Source organism: Papaver somniferum, chromosome 4, assembly GCF_003573695.1.
Source record: "Papaver somniferum cultivar HN1 chromosome 4, ASM357369v1, whole genome shotgun sequence".
Classification (NCBI taxonomy): Eukaryota; Viridiplantae; Streptophyta; class Magnoliopsida; order Ranunculales; family Papaveraceae; genus Papaver; species Papaver somniferum.
Window position 1 is genome coordinate 139367783 of NC_039361.1, and position 24140 is coordinate 139391922.

The 24140-nt window shown below is 35.0% G+C and overlaps 2 protein-coding genes across 7 annotated transcripts; one reads left to right on the plus strand and one right to left on the minus strand.

Annotated features, from left to right (window-relative positions):
* The first annotated feature begins 1331 nt into the window (after positions 1–1331).
* Positions 1332–4770, plus strand: LOC113362817. 6 transcript variants are annotated; one of them, XR_003365857.1, is made up of 5 exons: positions 1332–1596; positions 1801–2057; positions 2171–2798; positions 2921–3309; positions 4019–4770. XR_003365857.1 is itself a non-coding variant. In XM_026605313.1 (5 exons), exons 1-4 carry the CDS (start codon positions 1413–1415, stop codon positions 2995–2997), a joined length of 1146 nt encoding a protein of 381 aa, XP_026461098.1. In that variant the 5' UTR covers positions 1332–1412; the 3' UTR covers positions 2998–3046; positions 3136–3777. The 6 variants fall into 6 exon arrangements, 5 of the variants coding, with proteins under 5 accessions (XP_026461098.1, XP_026461100.1, XP_026461097.1 ...); XM_026605313.1 differs by lacking the exon at positions 4019–4770 and having other exon boundaries at positions 2921–3046; positions 3136–3777; XM_026605315.1 differs by lacking the exon at positions 4019–4770 and having other exon boundaries at positions 2879–3777.
* Positions 4771–7295: 2525 nt separating this feature from the next.
* Positions 7296–8671, minus strand: LOC113362819 (NAC domain-containing protein 83-like). Its single transcript, XM_026605317.1, has 3 exons — positions 8194–8671; positions 7813–8099; positions 7296–7725 (listed from the first exon to the last, which is right to left on the minus strand). Exons 1-3 carry the CDS (start codon positions 8378–8380, stop codon positions 7420–7422), a joined length of 780 nt encoding a protein of 259 aa, XP_026461102.1. The 5' UTR covers positions 8381–8671; the 3' UTR covers positions 7296–7419.
* Positions 8672–24140: the final 15469 nt, after the last annotated feature.

Genomic DNA, 24140 nt, shown 5'->3' on the forward strand with positions numbered 1-24140 from the left:
CGTCTGGAATGGGCGCACGTATTGTGAGCGTTTGTTAGCAGGCGCAACTTTAATTTACGCCTGCTTTGGACGCATGTATTACGAGCGTCTGTTACCAGGCGTACACCCAGACATGCGCCAACAGTTATATTTTGGAACTGATTTTCTGTTTTTTTGATTTTCCGACCGTTTGATACATTGCAACGGCTCTTTCGTATATCTATATATAGCATTTTATAGTACTAACTTATTTCTGCATCCATTATTATCTTATCATTTATCATTTCTATTTCAAGAAATATAGAAGTATGGCACCACGCGGTCCCAATTTTACAACAGAAGAAGATACAACGATATGTAGAATCCATTTAGCCATATCTCAAGATTCTGCTACCGGAACCGATCAACCAGAAAGATTATTATGGAGTCGGATCAAAGCTAAGCTGGAAGAAGCCCTGCCTTGTAAACCGAAACGTACTTGGGAATCAAGAAAATTACGCCTAATTAACCTAATTACTTAGGAATAAAAACCATACCTTTAATCTTCAATCAAATTTCCCCGCACCCAATTAACGAATTAGATTACTCGTTTCTTTCACAAGAACATAGATTAATGGCCATCACATGAGATTTAGGAAGAAAATTTGCCCTAGATTTTTACTTAGGTTTCGTCGTCGTTTTTTTTTTCTTCTGTAAACATAGGTTATGTAAAAAGAGGAGGAGAAGAGATAATAACGTATATATCCAGACGGTCTTTCTAAAAACGCCCAACTCAGACGGATATTCTATGCACGCTCCACTCAGACGCTGCTTCTATAAACGCCCCACTCAGACGCTGCTTCTATAAGCGCCCCACTCAGACGGATTTTTAATAAACGCCCGACACAGACGCACAATCCATCTACGCCTGAACTAGACGCACTTTCTATGTCCGCCCAACACAGACGCACCTTCCATATCCGCCCTACCCAGACGCACCTTCTATGTCCGCCCGAGTCATACGCACTTTCTATCTCCGTATGTATCAGACGCACATAACTTCTCCGTCCCAGTAGACGCACTTCCCATCGCCGTCCCATGTTAGGCGTGAACTATACCTACGCCTCAATCAGGCGCACGTAATAACTCCGTTTCATTCAGACGCATATTTTAAAGAACGCTCGGTCAAGAAACGTGAGTATAAGTTCCGTCTGCACCAAGCGTTCGTATAAGTTACGCTTCACCAAATTTTGGTCGTCCCCCATTGCGCTTGAACACCCAGAATACCAAATTTTTTTGGCTTTTAATCTGGCTTTTGGTATTTGGTCCGTCTCATGACTGTGGTTGCTCTTAGTGACACCGAGAAATAGCAATGAAAAATAAACACCAAACGGTTCAAGCTTCCTTCAACTTCTTTGTTCTATTGCCCTATAATCTTCACTTTCCCCAAATCTATGTTAATGGCACGGGCTTCTTCCAAATTTGCTGTTATAAACCAAAAGCCAACTCGGCAGACGTGTCTTCCACTAATGGAGATGAAAAGGTCTCGGAAATTCTGTACCTCGTTGAAGGCGATTCGTCTAAAGAGCTCTGAAACTCGGGGAACAAGATCATTGGAAAAAGAGGAAGCTTTATTAGGTTGGTTTCTTTTTCTTTTCTCTCCATGATAAAGCTCATTTGATTCTGTAAATTCTCTATTTGTATCTCTTGGGTTTGTTTGTAATTCTGGGGTTTTGTTTAAATTTTTTCTTGCGGGTTTATCTGGGTTGAGATTTGGGGTTTAGGTTTTATGTTTGAGCTGATCCAATTACCTGCAAGTTCTTAAATTGATGAAATGTGCAGGGAAGAAGACTAAACAAACGCCGTTGGGTACATTTAAGGTTTTGAGTTATAATGTCTGTTTTTGGGACTTAGAATTGCGCGAGAGGATGGAAGCAATTGGTGATCTCATTCAACTACATTCGCCTGATGTTGTATGTTTACAAGAGGTTACACAAGAAATGTACCACATTTTCAAACAGTCCACCTGGTGGTGGAAAGCATATCGATGTTCGGCTTCATATGATTTCGAGAATGTCAAACCTTATTTCTGTATGCAGGTAGTATATGATTCACACCCGTTTCGCCCATTTGCTCGTTTTCGATATTGCATTGAATGCCTTTCATTTTTATTTCTCATTGGATTGACTTGATATACTTGGTTAACTTGCAGTTGAGCAAATTAACAGTAAAATCTTATAGCTGTACACCCTTCAGCAACTCTAAAATGGGGAGAGAGTTATGTTTGACTGAGATTCAAGTTGGTGGTGGAAGGAGCAAGCAATTGGTCATTGCTACTAGCCATCTTGAAAGCCCTTGTCCTGCCCCACCAACATGGACTCAGATGTACAGCAAAGAACGCGTAGCTCAAGCAAAAGAAGCCATGTCGATTCTGAAGGGTTGGCCAAATGTCATATTTTGTGGCGACATTAACTGGGATGAGAAGAAGGATGGTCCGTTTCCATTGCCTGAAGGATGGGTCGATGCTTGGACAGAGCTGAAGCCTGGAGATAGCGGATACACCTACGATACCAAGTCAAATCAGATGATATCTGCCAATTGGCCACTGAGGATGCGATTAGATCCGTTTGTTTGCAATTTTCAAGATTTTAAAATATGTGAGATTGAAATGATTGGAATGGAAGCAATACCAGGCCTTTCATATCGTAAGGAGAAGAAATTAAGGGGTCAGTTGCAAGAGTTGATGCTCCCTGTTTTGCCTAGTGATCATTATGGATTGCTCTTAACTATCATGAAACTGTGGTCGAGGTTGTATAATTTGTCGCTAGATTCTTTAGAGGGTAAAAATACGAGTGCCCCTATTTTCTCTATGGCAGTCTCTTCTACATTTTGTAAAGCATAGCGCTGTTTAACTTTTCAGGTATACTTTTCTCCTGACTTAAACTCCTGATTGCTCTAGTAGAAACCAGATTAAGACAGTGTTTTGCTCTCCTTCTTTATCGGACTCGGGCACTTACATGGTATGATCCGAAGATTTAGCCCATTTTCTCGATCGGACGGTTGATATAGAGTAACTTGTGGAGCAAAGGTATAAAACAGATCCACTCCCGTCCATTGATATCCGAGTAGGCTAATCTCTGTTCAGTGTTTTTTCCTGTACTTTTCTGTATATCACAGTCGAGCTTGAGATTGAAAGAAGAGAGAGGGGGAGAGAATGGTGGGTGCATTCTTGGGGCAAGGATAATGGAGATAGTGAAAAAGCATGAATCAGGAGGACTCATTTGGAAGATAATTAAGCTCACAACTGCAAGAAAAGTCAATGCCAAGAAGAGACTTCTCAGAATTTGGCAGGTCCTCACTCTCTCTCTCTATCTTGCTATAGAAATGTAGATTCTCTAAAATTTTGAAACTTTTTATTATTTCTTAATTTTGTATGAAATGTTACACTGGCAGTACTTGATTTTTGATATTTTTGGAAAGAAAATAGAAACCAGGTTCAAGAATTGTTACATTTTTAAAGACCCAGTTTGTGTGAAGTGCACTTGTTCAATGTTCTTGGCGGGGTTGGTGTTAGGAATACCTTTTAATCGTGATTTTCATTAGCGGAGGCTTGCGTTATTGCCATACTTTACTGTGGTAAGTAATGCCCAGCTTTGCATGAAACAAGGAAAAGGGGGAGGAGAGTGAAGCTTGTTCTCCTTTTTTGGTTGCATTTACGCAGCATCCTGAACTTTATAATTGAGATTAACCAAGTGTCAGTTCAAGTATCAAGTTCACGGTTGTCTGTCGTATTTTATTTTGAATGAATTATTGTTGTCATATTCTGCCTTTTTTGATGTTTGAGTTTCTCTTTTGTTCTAAGATAGGAATTTGGGTATGTTACCTATAGAGTTATTGTTGATAGTGGAGACTTATACTGATTTTCATTTCAACACTGTACTGAAATATAATTGATCTTTATTTATTTATATTTGTTATATTTAGTCCTAGTGGCAAATATTGAGTTATTGCTGGTATATAAGATCTCACATTTGAACTTGTTGGACACATACGCTTTCAGTCCGGGAGGTAGTAAGAAAGAAGCCAAGACAGCAGGTAAGGCGTTTGATGCAAGATAGACTCGTATGACAATCTCAAAGAACATAAACATGGGAAGTGGGACCTTGTCCGTGATTAAGTAGGCACATTTTGGTTCATGTTGCGTATAAGAATTACATGCTGCTAGACGTGTAATCAGTAGACTCTGTGCAGCATGTATATGTACCATAACTACATGGTTAAGCGCATGGTTTGCCTTTTTAACCCTTGAAGGAGTACCTTTTTCTATTTCAGAACTTAGTATTGGATGCGTTGTAGAGGTTCTCACTTCTATGTAGATTCAAGGAGATAAACTCAGTCCTTGTTTTTGTATATATTTCGAGATTTGCATTATTCTTCTGCAGAACGAGGCTGTGTTGAAGGCCTGTGCTGCACGATTCCTTCAGAAACTCCAGTGGGTGGTGTGTCCACGGTGTAGATAATGTGGATTGTCAGTCAACTTAACAAACTAATGAAGGGAGAAACCTAGGTGAGCCTGATGTTGCAACATGGTGCTTCCAGCTTAAATGTGTATTTCTTGCAGCAACTTCACCTTAAAATCTAGGTTAGCTTGATTTTATAACTCAGTGTGTTGATTTTGCATCGTATAAATGTGAAATTTGTGTTAATGCTGTGCCATGGTTTAGCATTAGGGAGAATGTACTTTTTGCTTTTTGAACATACTCCTGCTTTAACACTGTATTAACCTTGGTTATTATTGAGTGCATCGATAGAAATTCCTCCTTACAATTGATGGCATTCCACATACTTTTGATCTACTTGTAATGAGGAGACTGAATGAATTTTTTTGGATAAATAATGGTCTATGCTTCATTAGCCACTAATTGGTTAGAATGATGGAAAATCTGAAACAATGCTTTGGGGGTCAGTTAAATGGAATTAGTGTTTCCTTCGTCATGGTCCACAATCTAGTCGTATCAGAAATATGGTACAACCCGATGTTTAGCAGTGGGAGACAGTACGATAGTCTGATAGTGAAAAGGATTGAGGTAACAAGGGTATCCCTCGTTTTAACTTAGACACAACTGTTGAAATGCACTTCGGAACCTCCTGATACTCTATTTATGGAACTTAAAAACATATTTAGATGATTTCACATTGTATTTAAGGTTAAAAGATCACCCAGAAAAGCACACATACTATACGCTTTTTTTGCACTGTAAATGGGTAAGACAGTATGTTCAACTGGTAAACTATTGTTCTTATTTCCAAACTTAGTAGATTTGTTTCTTTTTCATTGTGTGGAGGAGAAATCTGTCTCATCTAAATCTTGATCCTTGATTTAGTCATGGAAAGGATAATACTGAATCTCCTGGTGCTGTAGTCTATTTTCATAAATGGTGGACCATAAATGAAGACATATGCATAGCGATACCAGAAGTTGAGACACAAGAACCACAGAAAGCAGCTAAAGGATGCATGATAGCTCCTTAGAGTCCCCATCATGAAACTGAAAGATGGAGAGACTTTGGGTATCTTCTGATTTTTTATAGACACAAAAGGTTAAGCAAAAAGGTTGGTTAAGAAAATTGCCTGTTTATGCAAGTTAATATTTAGTTATAGTAGCTGCCAACATCAGGTTTGCTTTTTTTTCTTTCCTTTCCTTTGATATTTTCAGAGGTCAAGTTCCCCTGTTTACAGGTAAATAGTTTGCTTAGTTACCCTACTTATCCTCCTCAACCTATCAAATGAGAAGATGGAAAAAGTGTATGTTTCATACTATGTGAACAGCTAAGATAGTCTGAAAATCAAAGTGAACATCTAAGATAGTCTGAAAATCAAAGTCCTGCAGAATGGACTTTATTGTTATTGAATCACTATTCCTGAAAGCCAGCTAGCTATGCATGAACCCTGTTCTGGTTATGTAAGATCTGATGGTGAACAGGATCGTGGGTCCCACTGCCATGGAAGAGTGTATGCACTCTGCAGTAAGAAACTTAGAACTGCTAACAGATTATTATCATTTTCGGTTGTTATTTGCAAGTTTTAACAACACAAATAGATATACATATTACATTGCTCTCTTTATAATATGCAGATAGATGTCATTGTTGGATAGTTATCAAGCAACCCTACTGGTGCTAAAGCGTTTGATACCATCATCCAGAGAAATAAAAAGAGTGGTAGTAGTTAAGCATTGAATTTGGATTAGGTCAAGAACTACACATTGCCTATCTGCTAGGCTACATTTATTTTTTTGATTGCTAATCATCTAGAAATTTGACCAAATAGGATTTCTGTTAACTTTTAAAAGGATCTTTCTATCTGGTGAAAGTGAAACTGCAAGAAATTCAAATTAGTGTACACACAAACGATACCATATAAAGTTAAGACTTTGGCCTGCTAAGTAGTGCTCTTAGTTTTGTTTTGATTACGTTTTAATTAAACTATCTAAACACTTAATCAACTGCTTAATGATAACATAATTCCAGGCCGTCAGTACAGTTGTAGAGTAGAACAGTCGTTCACAAAGAAGTTGTCGTAAACGGAACATCTATTTGTTAATTAGATTGGTCCCTCGAACAAGATTAATTTAAGTTAATGATGGTTTATCAATTCAGTAATTAGATCTTACACGTCAAGGAACTGTTTTCTTTCTTGCTTTGCATCATAATACGTTGTTTTGTCCCATTTTTTATTTAACATTTGCACTGTACTGGTCTGAGGTTTCATTTGTTGGTAACTGTTAGAAGTTTATAAGCGAATTTCAGACTCCGGTGTCTAAACTTCAACGACTACCTTCATGTTTCCATACTGTAGAACCATTGGGTATGTTACGTAGAGAGCCTACATAGACTTATAGAGAATTGAATTAGAAAGAAAAAACTCCATGAAAGATATGATTAGATGATTCCTTTTGAGGAATCCAGCATGTGTTGATATTCTTGTTAACAGTAAGTTCTTAGTCTTTTGTAAGCTGCTTTGCAGGAAAGTAACTTCTTTCTTTGACCTCATGCTCTTGCTTTTCTTACTCCTTTCCTTTGTCCATTGCCTCCTTGAGAGATGCTTCGCTTTTTCTCTGCTGTCTGGACTTTCTTTACTTCCAAAAATCATACACCTTTTTTCCATAAACCAAAACCTCTTTGATTCTCAACATCATCATTGTGTTGTTAACTCTTCTATCTAATTATGCTTAATCATGTCATTATGTTGTGGGTACCATCAGTAACATGTTTATAGTACTAATTTGTAGTTGCGGATTTTACTAATTAAGTAAGTACAGCATATTAATCTCTCCATTTTTTAAGACAAAGCATGTTAATTATGACGTAATTTCGATACAATTAGACGGTTATTCTTGTTGGATTTACAAACAACCCAATATTTAATTGATACAATGTTACAAATTCATTATGTAATTTCTCATGTTTGATTACTATTATCTCTTCTATAAGAAGATGATGAGGAGCAACTATTTTCTTTATTGGCAGATGAAACTTCTTCGGTTATCCCACTCGAGGCAGAAGAAGAGCAAGAAGAAGAACAAGGACTTTGATTCATCTTTTCTTGCATCATGAAATCAATGAATCTAGGCCTGATAGCCATTTCCATAACACTGTTAACTTTGTTCTCCTTGCATGGTTCACTGATTTCTTCGTCGGTTTTACTGTTTCTTTTCTTTAAGAAAATGCGACATAGAACCCAGTCTCCAATTTGCAGCAGGGAGTTCTGTTAAAACATTATGAAAAATAATGAGAATCGAAGTCTTTGATTTATATGCATGAAACAGAGATAAAATAGAACTGTTGAACTTACTTGGGTCAAGTTTTTTCTCTGTAAGATATTGGAAGCTGTAGTTCCTGGATCGACAAGGCGATATTCATGCATGATCCAGTCAGCCCTAGTGCCATTTGATGGCTTTCCTCTGTAGAATACTAGAGTTTTCTTCATTCCAACTATTTGGTTGCTTCTAAAAGCTACAATTTTCCTGTCATTTCCGGTTGCCTTCCAATAACCAGCACCCGTCGCTCTGTTTGGTCTGTTCCCGTTCGGGTACTTCGCTTCTCGCATACTAAAGAAATATCGCTCTTGTTCCGAATCACCTACAGAATATACACCAAAGGAAAATCAGCATTTTCTGTAATGTTATTAAACACGGAAGACAACCGGGAGAAACTAAGTGAATTTGTAACTAACCAGGCAGATTCCAAGGATCCTGTTTGCAAACATTGAGCTCAGGAATGATTGAAGCAGGCAATGGGCAAGCGAAAACTTTACGTTTTAGATACTGAACGACGAGTTCTTCATCGGTAGGGTGGAACCGGAAACCGGGAGGTAATCTAATGACACCATTTTTAACAAAATTGAGTTGCTTATTCTCCATAATAACAATAGTGATCAAATGAGATTAAAAGACTAGTATGAATGACCCTTTTGGAATTGGGAAATTCACCTCTTAAGCACCAATTGTTGAGGTGATGAATTAAGATAACTCATGTTTCAATTTTTATAATCCATTCTAGTGAAGAAGTTATGGATGGAGAGAAAGAGAAGGAATGAGAGATAGGGAAATAAAGGTGGGTTTATGGAGAAGAAAAGCTAAGGATCTTTTTATAGCAAATTGTGGTACTAGTAATGTTTGGAATGGGAGAAAAAGGAGCAGTAGGATGAGATTTATTTGGCGTAAATTATACTCAAAAACCTTCTTTGAACTCAATTTTTATATTCCAACTTTTTCAAATTCAAAATTTAATGAGTTAAGATTCATAAGTTACTATCAAATCAACCAAGTGCTTGGGCAACTCCATAGAGTTGAAGAGCAACAGTGTAAAGTTACTAGGGAAATGTAATCGTGGTTCAACTGGTACCTATTTTTTAGAAATTATTTGCTCACATGTTGTCTTATCATTTTTGATCTAATAACATCACAACAATCATTAGACATATGCTTAATTGTGATGACACTTGTTAAAATACTTGACGAGCAAAAAACTCGTCTAGATTAAGTGTATTAATTAAATGGTGTTTCTATTTCTTAATCATTGGTTGTGATACTACTAGACTAAAGATGATGCTCGAACAACACATAAGCCAAAAAAATTCCGCTGTAGACTTACTTGATAATTGTTAAGAAGGTGTTCGGGCGCACCTTAAGAAATAGATATTTTAACCTAATTGAGATGAAAATCAGAAATTAGAGCTATTGAGAACAAAGTTTCCACATGAATTCTAATAATAAAAAGTGCATAATTTTTTTTTTCTTTTTGTTACTAGTGTCGAAACGAAAATACTATCCTCCATGTTCCTATTCTCCCTTCAATCTGAATTCCATGGTTCAGATATGATACACCATTTTTTAGATGTGGGTTTAAATGGGAAGGAGGTGAAAAATAAAAAGTCCGCTACTTTTTCAGTTACATATTTACCCTTCCACATAGTTGCATACTTGCATGGGTTGCATAAACTTATGAAGAAAATAGTGGACGGTGGCAGTGGTATTAAGGTCTTTAAAATCGTGTACGAGTCCTTCGTCGTATGTGTGAAGTCATCCATAGGTCATGGAACTATGTACAGCTGGAGTTCCATTTCTCACAAAAAAAAATGTTCGATTCTTCGACGGGCGACAATTTTATCGAATTAGGGAAATATCCTCGATTCTTAATTCATAGAACTTTTAATAATCATTAAAAATAGTCTAAGATTGTAAAAATACAAAAGATAAAGAGAATTTAGTTGCTTAGTGTGACAAATACCATTTGATATAATAGAATTAATTCTTGTTTAATTTATAATTGATGCTAAGCACGATTAGAGAGAATATGAATTTGTATCTCTCCTTTATTGGAGAATAGAATTTTTCCTTGTATTTTATATATTATATACATGGTGGAAGGAACTAAAAAGAGTGTAGCCGCAGTAAATATATCATCCATCTTCGTCATATTTTGAAAGGAAAAGAATGCCTTGTTTTTCATAAGATGTGATGTGTGGGGTTGTTCGCGATTTATAAAGGGGATAACAGTCCTACTAAGTGCTAATATCATTTCATCGATCTAAGAGTTAGAATCGGTGAGATCTTTTGTCTTACATGAAACGGTATCAGCACTTAGTAGAACTGGTAACCCCCTTTATAAATCATGGGGTTCTTGAGATAAAACGATGCCATGGAGATTTTTTAAAAAGTAGGCTCTCTAAGAGCAAGGGCTATGGAATGAGTGTGTTTTGCACTCATTCACTGCCAAATCCAGTGAGAGGCTGGGTGAAAGAGTGGTTTTTGCACTATGGAATGAGTAGAGAATAGGCTAAGAGGCAAATCATTAGCCGCTTAAGAAGAAAAAAATTACCCAGACGGCAACCGTTTTGAATATATTTAGAGATTTTTATTAATAAAACTCATGTGGGACCCGTTTTTTAGAGTTTTAAGTAAACAAAAAAAACTTAAAAAGTGCTTGGGAGGCAAATCTTTAGTCGCTCAAGGTCTTTTTTTCACAAACGCCTGAGATTCAGCCGCTTAGTGAAGACTTTCGACTACTCATTCATTTCAATGAGTGTGTAGGTGATTTTGGATGAATGAGTGGGTGCTCTCACTCCATAACAACACCTAATTTGATCAAATCCGGTGAAACCCATTCATATCGAAGGAAAACCCTCACTCCATAACCCTTGCTCTAAGAATCTTCATCTTACTGTCACCATAAACTTACTATCCGCGTAACATGTGCCTATGTTCTTCAGTACATTAAAGATCTGTCATTAAACAAATTACCTACTGTAAATTACTGCCGGAGAGAGTTATATAACCTGAGCTTCTCATAAAACCCAATCTGCCGTAATACGTATCCTCCACTTTATAGTTAAGATTTATATGTAGCATTCAACTAGAAACTGCTTTCTGTTACTTATTTACGGACTAGTAATTAATTTTTTGGGGCCTAATGTTAAGGTGTCAAAACAAAGGATTGAAAGTATTGAATGACCAACTTGACCATGAAGGGATCAAATGAGTGAAGTGTTGGATAACTAAACCTACTGAATTGACAACAATGTGACTTTCAAATTGAATTTTTGAGCCCCTCCTAAGATTTGCGCAATCTTACTCGCTTTTCAACATTGTCGGATCACGAGGTTGACATTATTCTTCTTCCGCCTTGTCAGAACTACAAAGTATAGGGCGCCACAAGAAATAAGAACGTCAAAAAATGCTCAGTATACAACGAATTTTTACTTTAAAATCCACGCACCACTATGTGTCAACCACTCATTCGTTACACCTGATTTTTTGGGAAGGATTTAGTAGAAATGTTATGTAACTGACTAACTGTGGTATGATCGGCCCTTTTCCTACCTGTGTGTGTAAACTGTAAAGTCTGTTTGTAGTAACGGTCAGATATAACAGACTATGTCTGTTTTCTGTTTTAGCAGGGGCTGTCGGTGGTACTTAATCGGAAGAGATAATGGTTGTCACTTGTCACGTATCCGAATCCGTTAATTTTTACTGGATATCTGTATCCAGTAGTTACCGGACCGATAATAAAAATGTATTTTCGTATCCGAATCCTTATCTAATTTGTTTTGTGTGTTTAATCACTTTTTCGTCTTGTCATTTTAAAATTATAATCACCAAATAAATTTTGATGAATTTAGTGTTCCTTTATTTCTCTGTTCAGTCGGTTGGTGGAGGTGCTTTAAAGCGGGATATTTATCAGTGGAAAGTGTAGATCATTCAGATACTAACTCGACATTTTCAAGCAAAATCATCACACATGTAAAAATAAATAAAAGTGTAAACTTATAATAGTAGTTTTATATACGTATATTTATGTTATCAGATATCATATAATTAGTCATTTAGGATGGTAGCATTCTCGTGTCCATGTCCGGTAAGATATCCTTATCTGTATCCGATATCTGAAAAAAATATTTATGTTATCAGATATCATATAATTAGTCATTTAGAATATTAGCATTCTCGTGTCCATGTCCGGTAAGATATCTGTATCCGTATCCGATATCTGAAATTTCGGAAGTATCCAAACATTTCGGGACTGACAGATATCAGATATTCGGTTGTTCATTGTCATGCCTATATTTTAGTGTAACAATCGGTTCTCAACCTCATGTTATTTGTCACAATTGCAATCTTATATATAAGCTCGTGTAATATTCTGTCATGTGTAGTAAAAATCTATTTTGTGTTTATATCCATCTCACTGCGGTATCAGAGCCAGTGATGATTTTCTCTCAAAAATTTTCTTGATTCTGTTCTTGTTCTTGATTACCAGATCTTGATTCTTCCTTTTCACTTTATGATACATGAATTCTCATATTCTTCTACAATGGATAATCCTACTTTTTTCTCCCTTTATTTTTAAAGTTTCTTTGAATCAATTAATAAGTATTGTTTCTCTTAAACTCATAGAGATCTTTGATGCTTCATGTGATTCGAAAATCAGAATCATGAAATTTCTTAATGGATCTTACCTTTTTCCAACTCAACTCATTCCTACTAGATATGAAACTAACGAAATTGAGAATCCATTATATTCAGACTGGATGGATGAAGATGCTACTATTATCTTGTGGATTAAGTCAACGATTTCTGACAATATGATTCCTTATTTTACTGGTTTGATTACTTCTTTTGATAAGTGGAGGAGTATTGACGAAATAGTTGTAATTTCTTTTCAGTTCACTCGATTCAATTATGCACAAATCTTATGTCTCTCAAACAAAGTGAAAAAATCTGTTTCTACACTTCTAAATGAGACCGAAAATCTCTCATATCAGCTTGTTGCAATTGTATATAAGGTAATTGATGATGAACTTGTTATTGTAACATTATTTGCTCAAAATTCATATTATAATTCGTTTGCTACTTCAATTAGTATTAGAAATATTTTTGTTTATAGTATTGAGCTTCATAATTTGTTGATTAGTAAAGAAATGATTATTTTTGAAGGAAACAAGATTTTGGTTAATGAATCTAGTCATAGAGACTTTGATGCTCATATGAATCATTTTCAACCACTAGGTACAGGCGGTGGTCGTAGTATTATGGTTTCCCAATGGGAGGTAGTCGTGGTTATGGATATTCAGGTAGAGGAACTGGTAATTTTTAGAATTATGCTTCTCAAGGCATATGGGCACTAGTATTATTCAAAATATATTAATAATTTTTACTCCTAGACCTCCTCCTCCAAATGGTCATGATGCTAGAGAATACAGTAATGGCATCAACTTTTCCTATCAAGGTCGTGGACCTCCAAGAAATTTCCAAGCTATGATTGTTTTATGGTACATGAACTCACGTGCAAACAATCATTTGACTTTGATGCTGGGAATCTTGATACTTTTACTTCTTATTATGGAACTAATGTGATTTCTACAGCCAGTGGTGAACGTACGAATATTCATAACTATGGAGCTTCTAAAATTTCAGTTCCTAAATACAATTCTTGGCTCAATAATATTTTGCATGCACAAAATGCTTCTCATAATCTCATATCTTTTAATAAATTTTCCAGAAACAGTCACTATACTCTAACTTTTACTTATGATGATTTATGTATCAAGGACCTCTACTTAGGGAGGCTTCTTTTTCACGGGTTTAGTCAAAATATTATTTATCTTATCTCCAACTACAATTCAGCTACTCATGCAATCTTGTTTTGTGTTAAACCTAAATATGGAAAAGAAGGCTTGTTCATCATTCTTTTAGTTATTTTAGTAGGATTTGTAAAATTATGATATATGCTTACAAATGTTATGTTAAACCCATCATGTGTACTCATTGCCAATTAAGAAGAATTCACAAACTACCTTTCTTTTGGTACCTCTATACTTGATCTATGGGGCTCTGTTTTTTTCCTCTCTATGTGAGGTTATAAATACTTTGTTAATATCATTGACGATTATTTAAAATTTTATTGGGTATTTCCACTTATAGCTAAATCTGATTCTAAAACTGTCTTTTTTCATTCAAGAATTTTGTTAAGAATCTTTTATTTTCTTATTTATTGCATTAGAAATAATGGCGGAGGAAACTTCGTTAATCATGAGCTTAAACAATTTCTACCATCTCAAGGCATTACTCATAAAATCACTTGTGTACATACACCTGAAAAAATAGTGTTGCTGAACAAAACATAAACATCTTCTTGATATCATTAGAACCTTTATGCTTCAATCATGTCTTCTCATTTCATTTTGGTTTGAAGCTTAATCTACTGCCAACTACACTGTCAATAGATTACCTACCAATTTTTTACATAATGTATCTCCTTTTGAAACTTAATTTCACAAATCTCCATACTATTTCTTTGCTGAAAAGTTTTGGTTATCTTTTTTTTCTTTGGATAAAGCATACGCCCCTTCAAAATTTAATCCTAGAAGTGCACAATGCATTTTTATAAGTTATTGTACTGACAACAAAAGTTATAGATGTCTCAATCTTGTTTCTGGTTATGACTATGTCACCAATGTTTGTCTTCTTCGATAAACAATTTCTTTATCATACTCCCATTACCGATTGCACTTCTTTCCCTATTCCTAATCTTGAAATGTTAGTTGCTCTTTAAGATTCTAATATTACTTCTCTTACTCTTATTCCGCCTCTACATCTCCTCCTACATGTTCTCATACTTTACCTTCCAAAATATTATTACAATTTAACCTAAATTTTATACTCATTCTAAAAAATTTCCTACAATTCAAAATGACCAAAATACCCACAACATGCTTACAAGGTCCGGGAAAGGTATTTTCAAAACAGAAGTCATTACTCTCTACTAAGTATTAAATTCCCACTGCCTATGTTGCTACTACTATCACTAACACTCCCACTTGTTACTCTCAAGCAGCTAATATTCAAGTTTGGTTGCAATCTATGCTTGATGAGTATAATGCACTTCAAACTGCCAATACTAGGACCGAAGTACTACCTGACATTTGTCAAAACATAATAGGATGAAAATAGGTATTCAAGATGAAACATAATGCAGATTGGTCAATGAAGAGGTATAACACTTATAGCTAAAGGCTTTCATCAAACAATGCTCTAACACTTTTAGCTAAAGGCTTTCATCAATCAGAGAATCTTGATTATACTGACATCTTTAGTCCTTTAGTCAAACATGTTACAACTAGATTTGTGTTGTCTGTTGTTGTTAATTTTGATTGGCATATCAAAAAAATTGGACATTAGTAATGCATTTCTTCATGGAGATCTCAAAGAGGATGTTTAATGACTCGAGCACCATGATTTTAAGATAAAGACTATCCTAACAATGTATGCAAGTTGAATAAGTCTCTCAATGGTTTTAAACAAGCGCCTAAAGTCTGGTATAAAAACTAACTGAAAAGGCGAGGGTACCCAAATATACCTCAAGCTAAAACTTTTCCTACCTATAAGTCCTTTCTTCGAAAGTGATTGTCGATGGACTCAGTCGAGACAATACAACTAATAGGTTCACACTTCGTGTGATCGTCTATGGATACGAGATCGAGACAATACAACAATGAAGTATGTTACTTGATAAAAAGGTTCGGACTTAACCAAACACAATAGGATTCGCTTATCAAGTAAATATGAATTAACATTTGTGTAATTTACTTTAATTATAATAAAACAATTATAATGCGGAAATATAAAGTAAATGACATAGCAAGATTTTTTTAACGAAGAAACTGCAAATGCAGAAAAACCCAGGGACCTTGTCCAGAATTGAATACTCCCAGGATTAAGCCGCTACACAAAATTACACCTAACTTCGTATAGTTGAGACCAAGCAACTAAACCTGTAGTTTACCTAGTTCCGCCTGTATTCCCACACCTCCAACTTATAAATAAGTCACATACTTGGAACAATTCTTTTGGTTCATATTCCAAACAGTAAAGGAACAACAAATCTGTTTGGTATCAACTCTCTTCAACCAAGTGATATGAGTCGGACAAAGGCTCTTCCGTTTATCTTAACATAAACTCCTTCGTCGGGTCCTTAGATCTATCTTATGTTCAATTACCGAAGTAATCGTTTAAGATTAAGCCAACAACACTGTTAATCCAAAGAATTGTGTTGATGCCGATCTACTCAATTAATCAATCGAATCTACCACAAGGATAAACCGATTATTAATTGGATCCTCTTTTACCAAAACAAGTATTATGCACACCAAAGATTATAAACTCAGGTCAGATCTTCAATATCTTCTTTGTCTTCAAATATTCTTAAATCTTTAATAAAAACCTGCACACAATCATTTGAATCTCTTGTGATCAATTACGCACAGAACGAAGTCTGTTAACAATGGATTATCACAAGATCGTCTTTAGAACTAACAACAGTCTAAAGATCCCTGTCGAAACTCTGAACTAGTTTGAGTGAATCTTATATCAGAAGAGAAGATTCTCAAGCATAAACAAACTAGGTGCAATCAGATTTCAACCACCGTTAGTCAATTAAATCAATCGAAAACAAAAGATAAACCACAATTATCTAGTTTCCCACCAACGGTACATGCTAGAGCTTCTCAATCCCAAAGAAGACTTTAAACTGAGCGTCCGTAAGAGATTTCGCGTAATTAGGTTACTCTCCTCTCCGAATAGGCGGCTACACCAGTAACAACAACAAAAGAGGAAGTCTGTTGTTACGAAGGATTAGTTTGCTAAAAAGGCAAACTTCAAGTATCTATAGACAAGGAAGTTTGGACAACAAGGAATTTCCGAAACCGAAAATATTCTCAAGATATTCATTAAAGCAAAAAATCGGTTTTCATAATTCATGGAAATGCTCTGTCCAAAAAAAATGATCGAAATCTCTCGGAAAATCTAATTAGTAAATGCACATTACTAATTTCAGATTTTTTCTACAAAATGAAATTAATAACCTTAATTAAAAGATTATTAACTTACTTATGTTTCGATCCTGAGATTCTCTTCCTTTAGCCGTTAAGGAATAACCTTGAACAATTAAAGAAATAACCATTCACAACACGTGTTCAAAGTATGTCGACTTCCTTACTTTGTAAGTTCTCTTTCACACTTACAACCTTGAAACCGATTTGCTACACTTCCAAACAAGTTTAGAATTGGTTCATCTGACTTTCAAGAACTATGCGATTGATCAAACAAACATTCAATCACAATCATGGGTTTATCGGTTCTACCAAAACAAGTTTCGGTTCTACCTCCATGTGAGTACTATGCATAGTCACACTAGCTTTCCAAAATTCGGTTGACTAGGTAATAGGATCGGTTCCCCACATATATATGGTGTCTAACTTATATGTGTTGCACATGTCCATAGGATCGGTTCCCCTTTGCCTAAAAACGTGTTTCACATGTCCATAGGATCGGTTCCCCTTTCTGCTATAAACCTTGTTGCACCTCATACAAGGATCGGTTCCCCTTTGTGATGTACTGCACCTCTTACTAGGATCGGTTCCCCTTTCCCAAAATTGGTCAGACAAAACACAAACCCGATCATACCATCTCAGGTGATTACTTAAAATCGGTTTCACTAATAAAAGTCATACCAATACATAAGTCAGGCCTTTGTGAATAGTTCTACCAAGAATACAAACAAGTTGTGAGCGGTTATACTCAATCACACATATTGGTTGTTCATAAGATATGCAATGAATAACAAAACCAATAACACCTAGAAATTTCCTTTTCGGTTCACAAACAAGTTTATGAACTTACTTCCTTAGAACACATGTAAAACACTGTTCCTTAGGATGAAATCCTCACCTCATATCCATACATAATCACAATAGCATTCAAATGATTATGGCGATGTCTTATCTACAAAGTTTAATGGTTAAGCAATAAATCTCGTATTGTATTCCTTAACACTATGTCTATCTAGTGTTCAAATATGTTTCGCAGTTATATTTTCAATATGCACGACTTGAAAGATACGTTATAGGGAATGAAACAGTTCAAGTCAAATATCACTAACCTCGAGTGGAAGGATGATTGTTGTCGTTGTAGCTCTTTGCTTCTTCACATATTCAAGTCTTTGCAATACTTCTAATGTATCATATCCTAATACTTTCAAGCTAACCTATATGAAGTTGACTCTAGTACACAATCAAGCGACTCTTAACATGAGTTTTGGTTCTCTAAAATATGACAACCAAACTTGACATACCAACGCTTGGTGGGTTCAACCGATCTATGCTCTAACAATCTCCCCCTTTGTCAATTTTAGTGACAAAAATCTTAGATCATATGGATAAATAAATTACAAGAATTCATTACACAAACGCTTGATTCCCGAATTCAACAACATAGTAAACTGCTTACATTCAATCCTTGAAAATGTCGTTGTTGACATTATAATAACAAAGCTAATACTCCCCCTAAGGAAGATAGGTAGATATTCAATCCGCACTTCTTTGTTATACCAATTCATATGACATGTTACTCCCCTCTAGTTTGTGCTTTCACTCTTTCGTTAGATAAACGTTCTTGCACCACTGTTTTTTCCTTAGCGATACCAATCAATATAAAATCAATGCCAGTATCATTTGTTTACTCCATATATTTCCCCCCCTTTTTGTCACAAAAATGACAAAGAAACGAAAAAATAAAGGACAACACAAAAAGAATCTTACAAATCTCAATAGACTTGCAACCTGTAGAGTTAGGCACGAGGTTTCCATACATCATGTTCTGATAACCAATATCAAAACCGAAACTACAAGTAGTTTTATTTTGATATGTTACCAAGGAAACAATGGTCCGAAATAATTTTTCCAATTTATTTTAGCAAAACAAAAATCAACTAAGCACCTTAGTCCCTTTGCTTAACCGATTGTTCAAAAACAACCGCTTTATTCGATAAGACCAAAATAAAGATAACTCTATTTTTGTCATTGGGTTCTAATTATCCATAAACTTAGACCTTTCAATTTTAAATAAGACAAGTACTAGGTTAGTTAACTAGCATTTCTTGTTAAAGCATTCGACTAGACTTGAATAACCGAAACCTCACTTCGATAAGTCTAACTAAGATCAAAATTAACTTAGTTTCTCTTATCCGGAATCGAATTGGACTAAAAAACTCATCCCGTACACCTTTTATTTCGTTAAGCCATAAATAATTCATACAAACCAACATAAATCAACTTGCATAATTATTCACCTCAACCGGAAGCAATTGAAACAACATAGACATTAAAAGCACCGCAATTACACCGAAATTTTGTAATCCTAAACAATTGATACCACACAATAAAGCAAGATAACAATAGTTTTTCTTAACCGGAACCAATTGAATCACACACATCCACACACACATTATGGAATAAACATCAATTGAACCAAAATTTTGTTAAGCAAAAGCAATAAATTTATTTATCAAGCTTTTCTTAAACAGGAAAACAATTAACTAACAAGATTGTTACCTCAAATTTTGCATCCACTTCTTCAATATGATTGCATCTTCGTTCAGGGAGAATTGATATCAAAATATCATCATGTTGTCATCCTTATGCAAAAACAAAAGAATAACAACAACCAACCTTTACCAGAGAAAGGTTGAACATCGGTTTTAACAATTGCAAGCAAAAGTTGAAAACTGTCGAAAGACATATGCTTTTATGCTAAACCAAAACCGATTCAACATATTGTGACTTTTTCACATATTGTTTCTACCAGAACCCCTCATGATTCTTTGATAAAACCTACCAACATGGGCTAGAACTTAATCCTGCTATACCAAAAAGTCACCCAAACCACAAGGGTTCACAATATATGAGATCGAATATTAAGGTGGTACAACCGAAATCAAACATCCCATAAACATACATAGCAATAAGGTAAAAGCATTCAAGCACAAGCTATGTAAACCGAAAACTATCACAAGAAAAATTACAAATCAAATAATTTTATTCATAATAGGCCAATACAGTCATTGAAGGAACTCAAAAATTGATGTCTATTCTTTATAGATTAAGTAATACAGTTAATAACTTAATCTCTAGAAGACTTTCCATTATTTATCGAAGATTCTTCGGTGTTTTGATTCTTGGATCTTATCTCTCTTTCAGATGATTGAGTCTTTGTTTCAGAAGATTCAATTCCATAATCGACTTCAAGAGGTTTGACTCGAGCAGTTTTTCATGCACTACTGCAGTTTCCAAAAGCTCACGAGCGACTTCAAAATCTCCCATTAACATAAGCATAAGCTCGAAAATATGATTCCTTTTATGTTTGCTTGAGAAATAGCACTTGAACTCAACTAGAAAGGTCTTAAGTTTTCGAAGTTGATATTCAATGTCAATAGTATTTTCACCCATCTTTGACCGCAAACAGAACATAGAAGAGTATCGGTCCAAACAGATGGTTTATATAATAATTCAAACTTGATTTTCAAGGATGAAATACCTAAACGCGGTAATTTATTTGTGAAAATATATGCTTTCAGAAACATCTCCTAATTATCATGACCTAGGAGTACTTAAAAATATTTTTCTTAGGGACATCCCAAAGATTCGAGAGTATTTTTCTAGAAATAGAAAAGACATTCCAAGTATAAGGATACTTTAGATAGTCAAAAACATATCCTTGTGCTCTTTTTAAGAATTTCCCTTTTTATTTGGATTGAGCACAACACAGGGAAATTCCGAAAGCCAACATCAGTTGTTGGAGTGAGCTAGTGATAGCTCAGGATTTATGGAACACGATCCATCATGATATTTCTGAATATCTATCTTTTTGGGATTCTTCCAAGAATAAACTTCTTTCACTGTGTCACAGCAGGGGTGATCTGTTTTAACAGAATAATCATCTTGATGATCATAATTGTGACTTGAAGTTTTTTTAGTTGTGTAATAATCAGAACTCTTATATTGACCCATGAATTTTTTGGAATATGACACCATCATTCGATGAGATTGTTTCCTGGATCCAATTTTAGACAGTTGATCAACAACAAAACCGCATGATCTGAAATCATTCCCTTTTATGTGTAAGTATTGATCTTTACTTATGTCTGAGGGATAATCATTGTCACCATTTATGACAGTTGATCTTGACTGGATACTAGTCAAGGGATTATCCCTAGAGATGTATTCATCATGATTCTTGTGAGAGATTCGACAATTTGAATTATAATGTTGTATATTAGTTAAGAGATTCTGCAGGTTAGAATCACATATCTTTGTTTTAACTAATATAGCTCCTTTGGCTTGAGAAAGTTCAAGACTTTTAGATTCAACATCTTCATGAATTAAGAAATCTCTAACGATCTTTTTGGCAGATGGATAATAAGTATTATCCTTTAGATTATATTTTTCAGCAAGCTTTCTGAATAATTTGATCTCATTACAGTCATCTGAATCTGACTTCTTTGCCACATCAGTTTGTTTTCTTATTAACACATCATGATCAATATTTCCTGAGTTGTGTTCCACTTGTGAACTTACAGTGCAGAGATGTTTATCAGATTTTGAAAACAAATATCCTTTAAAAAAGTATATCATCTTCTTGCTCAACGTTAACTGAATCAGACATTAGATTCAATTCTTATAGGTTGGATCGCACCAAACACAGATTGTTAGATCTTTTCATGTTTGCCTGCTTTGATACCAATTGAAAAAGGCGAGGGTACCCAAATATACCTCAAGCTAAAACTTTTCCTACCTATAAGTCCTTTCTCCAAAAGTGATTGTCTATGGACTGAGTCGAGACAATACAACTAATCGGTTCACACTTTTTGTGATCGTCTATGGATACGAGATCGAGACAATACAACAACGAAGTATGTTACTTGATAAAAAAGGTTCGGACTTAACCAAACACAATAGGATTCGCTTATCAAGTAAATAGGAATTAACGTTTGTGTAATTTACTTTAATTATAATAAAACAATTATAATGCGGAAATATAAAGTAAATGACACAGCAAGATTTTGTTAACGAAGAAACTGCAAATGCAGAAAAACCCCGAGACCTTGTCCAGAATTGAATACTCTCAGGATTAAGCCGCTACAAAAAATTACACCTACTTCATATAGTTGAGACCAAGCAACTAAACCTATAGTTCACCTAGTTCCGTCTTTATTCCCACGCCTCTAACTTATAAATAAGTCACGTACTTGGAACAATTCCTTTGGTTCGTATTCCAAAAAGTAAAGGAATAACAAATCTGTTTGGTATCAACTCTCTTCAACCAAGTGATATGAGTCGGACAAAGGCTCTTCCGTTTATCTTAACATAAACTCCTTCATCAGGTCCTTAGATCTATTTTATGTTCAATTACCGAAGTAATCGTTTAAGACTAAGCCAACAACACTCTTAATCCAAATAATGGTGTTGATGCTGATCTACTCAATTAATCAATCCAATCTACCACAAGGATAAACCAATTATTAATTGGATACTCTTTTACCAAAACAAGTATTGTGCACACTAAAGATTATAAACCCAAGTCAGATCTTCAATATCTTCTTTGTCTTCAAATCTTCTTAAATCTTCAATAAAAACCTGCACACAATCACTTTAATCTCTTGTGATCAATCACGCACAGAATGGAGTCTGTTAACAATGGATTATCATAAGATCATCTTTAGAACTAACAACAGTCTAAAGATCCCTGTCAAAACTCTGAACTAGTTTGAGTGAATCTTATATCAGAAGAGAAGATTCTCAAGCATAGACAAACTAGGTGCAATCATATTTCAACCACCGTTAGTCAATCAAATCAATCGAAAACAAAAGATAAACCGCAATTATCTAGTTTCCCACCAACGGTACACGCTAGAGCTTCTCAATCCCAAAGAAGACTTTAAACTGAGCGGCCGTAAGAGATTTCGCCTAATTAGGTTACTCTCCTCTAGGCGTCTACACCAATAACAACAACAAAAGAGGAAGTTTGTTGTTACGAAGGATTAGTTTGCTAGAAAGGCAAACTTCAAGTATTTACAAACAAGGAAGTTTGGACACCAAGGAATTTCCAAAACTGAAAATATTCTTAAGATATTCATTAAAGCACAACATCGGTTTTTATAATTCCTAGAAATGCTCTGTCCAAGAATAATGATCGAAATCTCTCGGAAAATATAATTAGTAAATGCACATTACTAATTCCGGAATTTCCCTACAAAATGAAATTAATAACCTTAATTAAAAGATTCTTAACTTACTTATGTTTGGATCCTGGGATTCTCTCCTCTTAGCCTTTAAGGAATAACCTTGAACAATTAAAGTAATAAACATTCACAACACGTGTTCAAAGTATATCGACATCCTTACTTTGTAAGTTCACTTTCACACTTACAACCTTGAAACCGATTTGCCACACTTCCAAACAAGTTTAGAATTGGTTCATCTGACTTTCAAGAACTATGTGATTGATCAAATAAACATTCAATCACAATCATCGGTTTATCGGTTCTACCAAAACAAGTTTCGGTTCTACCTCCGTGTGAGTACTGTTCATAGTCACACTAGCTTTCCAAATTTCAGTTGACTAGTGATAGACACATTTTTATGTCTGAATTGTCCTCAGTGTCTCTATTCCTAGTGCTTCATTTTGTACTTATTATGGTGTTTTTATGTTTGTGTAGATGTTTTTGGAGAAATACACTTGTGTGGAAAAAGTTGCTCAAAAAGTGCTATTTGGACCCCCAGAGGACACATGTTATTCGGACTCTAAGTTTTGGACAAGGAGCACCTAAATGATAAGGGGCACCTCAGGGAACCAACTGCTAATCGCACCCCATTACTGGTCAAGGGTCTCCATCTTCTTCCTTGATTTGAAAAGAAAAAATTGGCGGGAAATTTGGTTTCAACGGTAAAGGATTTATTATCTTTAACATAAGAATATCTTCTTGCCTTACAAACATGAAGTTTTGAAGAAAAAGGAAGTTATGTTGTATTAAACAAGAAAGATATCCTTAGAAGACTTTATCTTGGATTTTATTCTGCGAATTAAAGAAGATATGGGTTTAGTAAAGAAATATATAGAATAAAGAGAAGGAAAAATTATGAAGATATTTTTAATTAAAAAGAAGAAGATTTTGGAGTTATGGAAGAATATATTTGAGTGATGTGTATTTGTGTATATAAATAGAGAGTTAGAGAGCACATTTGGGGAGAGTTTTGGGGAGAGAAAAGAAAATCACTATTTTATCATT

Excerpts from the sequence above, each read along its gene's own strand:
- LOC113362817 (XM_026605312.1), top strand. The coding sequence starts at position 1,413 with ATGTTAATGGCACGGGCTTCTTCCAAATTTGCTGTTATAAACCAAAAG. Across the intron at positions 1,597-1,800 it reads AAAAGAGGAAGCTTTATTAG|GGAAGAAGACTAAACAAACG; the intron begins GTTGGTTTCTTT and ends TGAAATGTGCAG. Across the intron at positions 2,058-2,170 it reads AACCTTATTTCTGTATGCAG|TTGAGCAAATTAACAGTAAA; the intron begins GTAGTATATGAT and ends GTTAACTTGCAG.
- LOC113362819 (XM_026605317.1), bottom strand. The coding sequence starts at position 8,380 with ATGGAGAATAAGCAACTCAATTTTGTTAAAAATGGTGTCATTAGATTA. Across the intron at positions 8,100-8,193 it reads GGATCCTTGGAATCTGCCTG|GTGATTCGGAACAAGAGCGA; the intron begins GTTAGTTACAAA and ends TATATTCTGTAG. Across the intron at positions 7,726-7,812 it reads AGAGAAAAAACTTGACCCAA|AACTCCCTGCTGCAAATTGG; the intron begins GTAAGTTCAACA and ends ATGTTTTAACAG.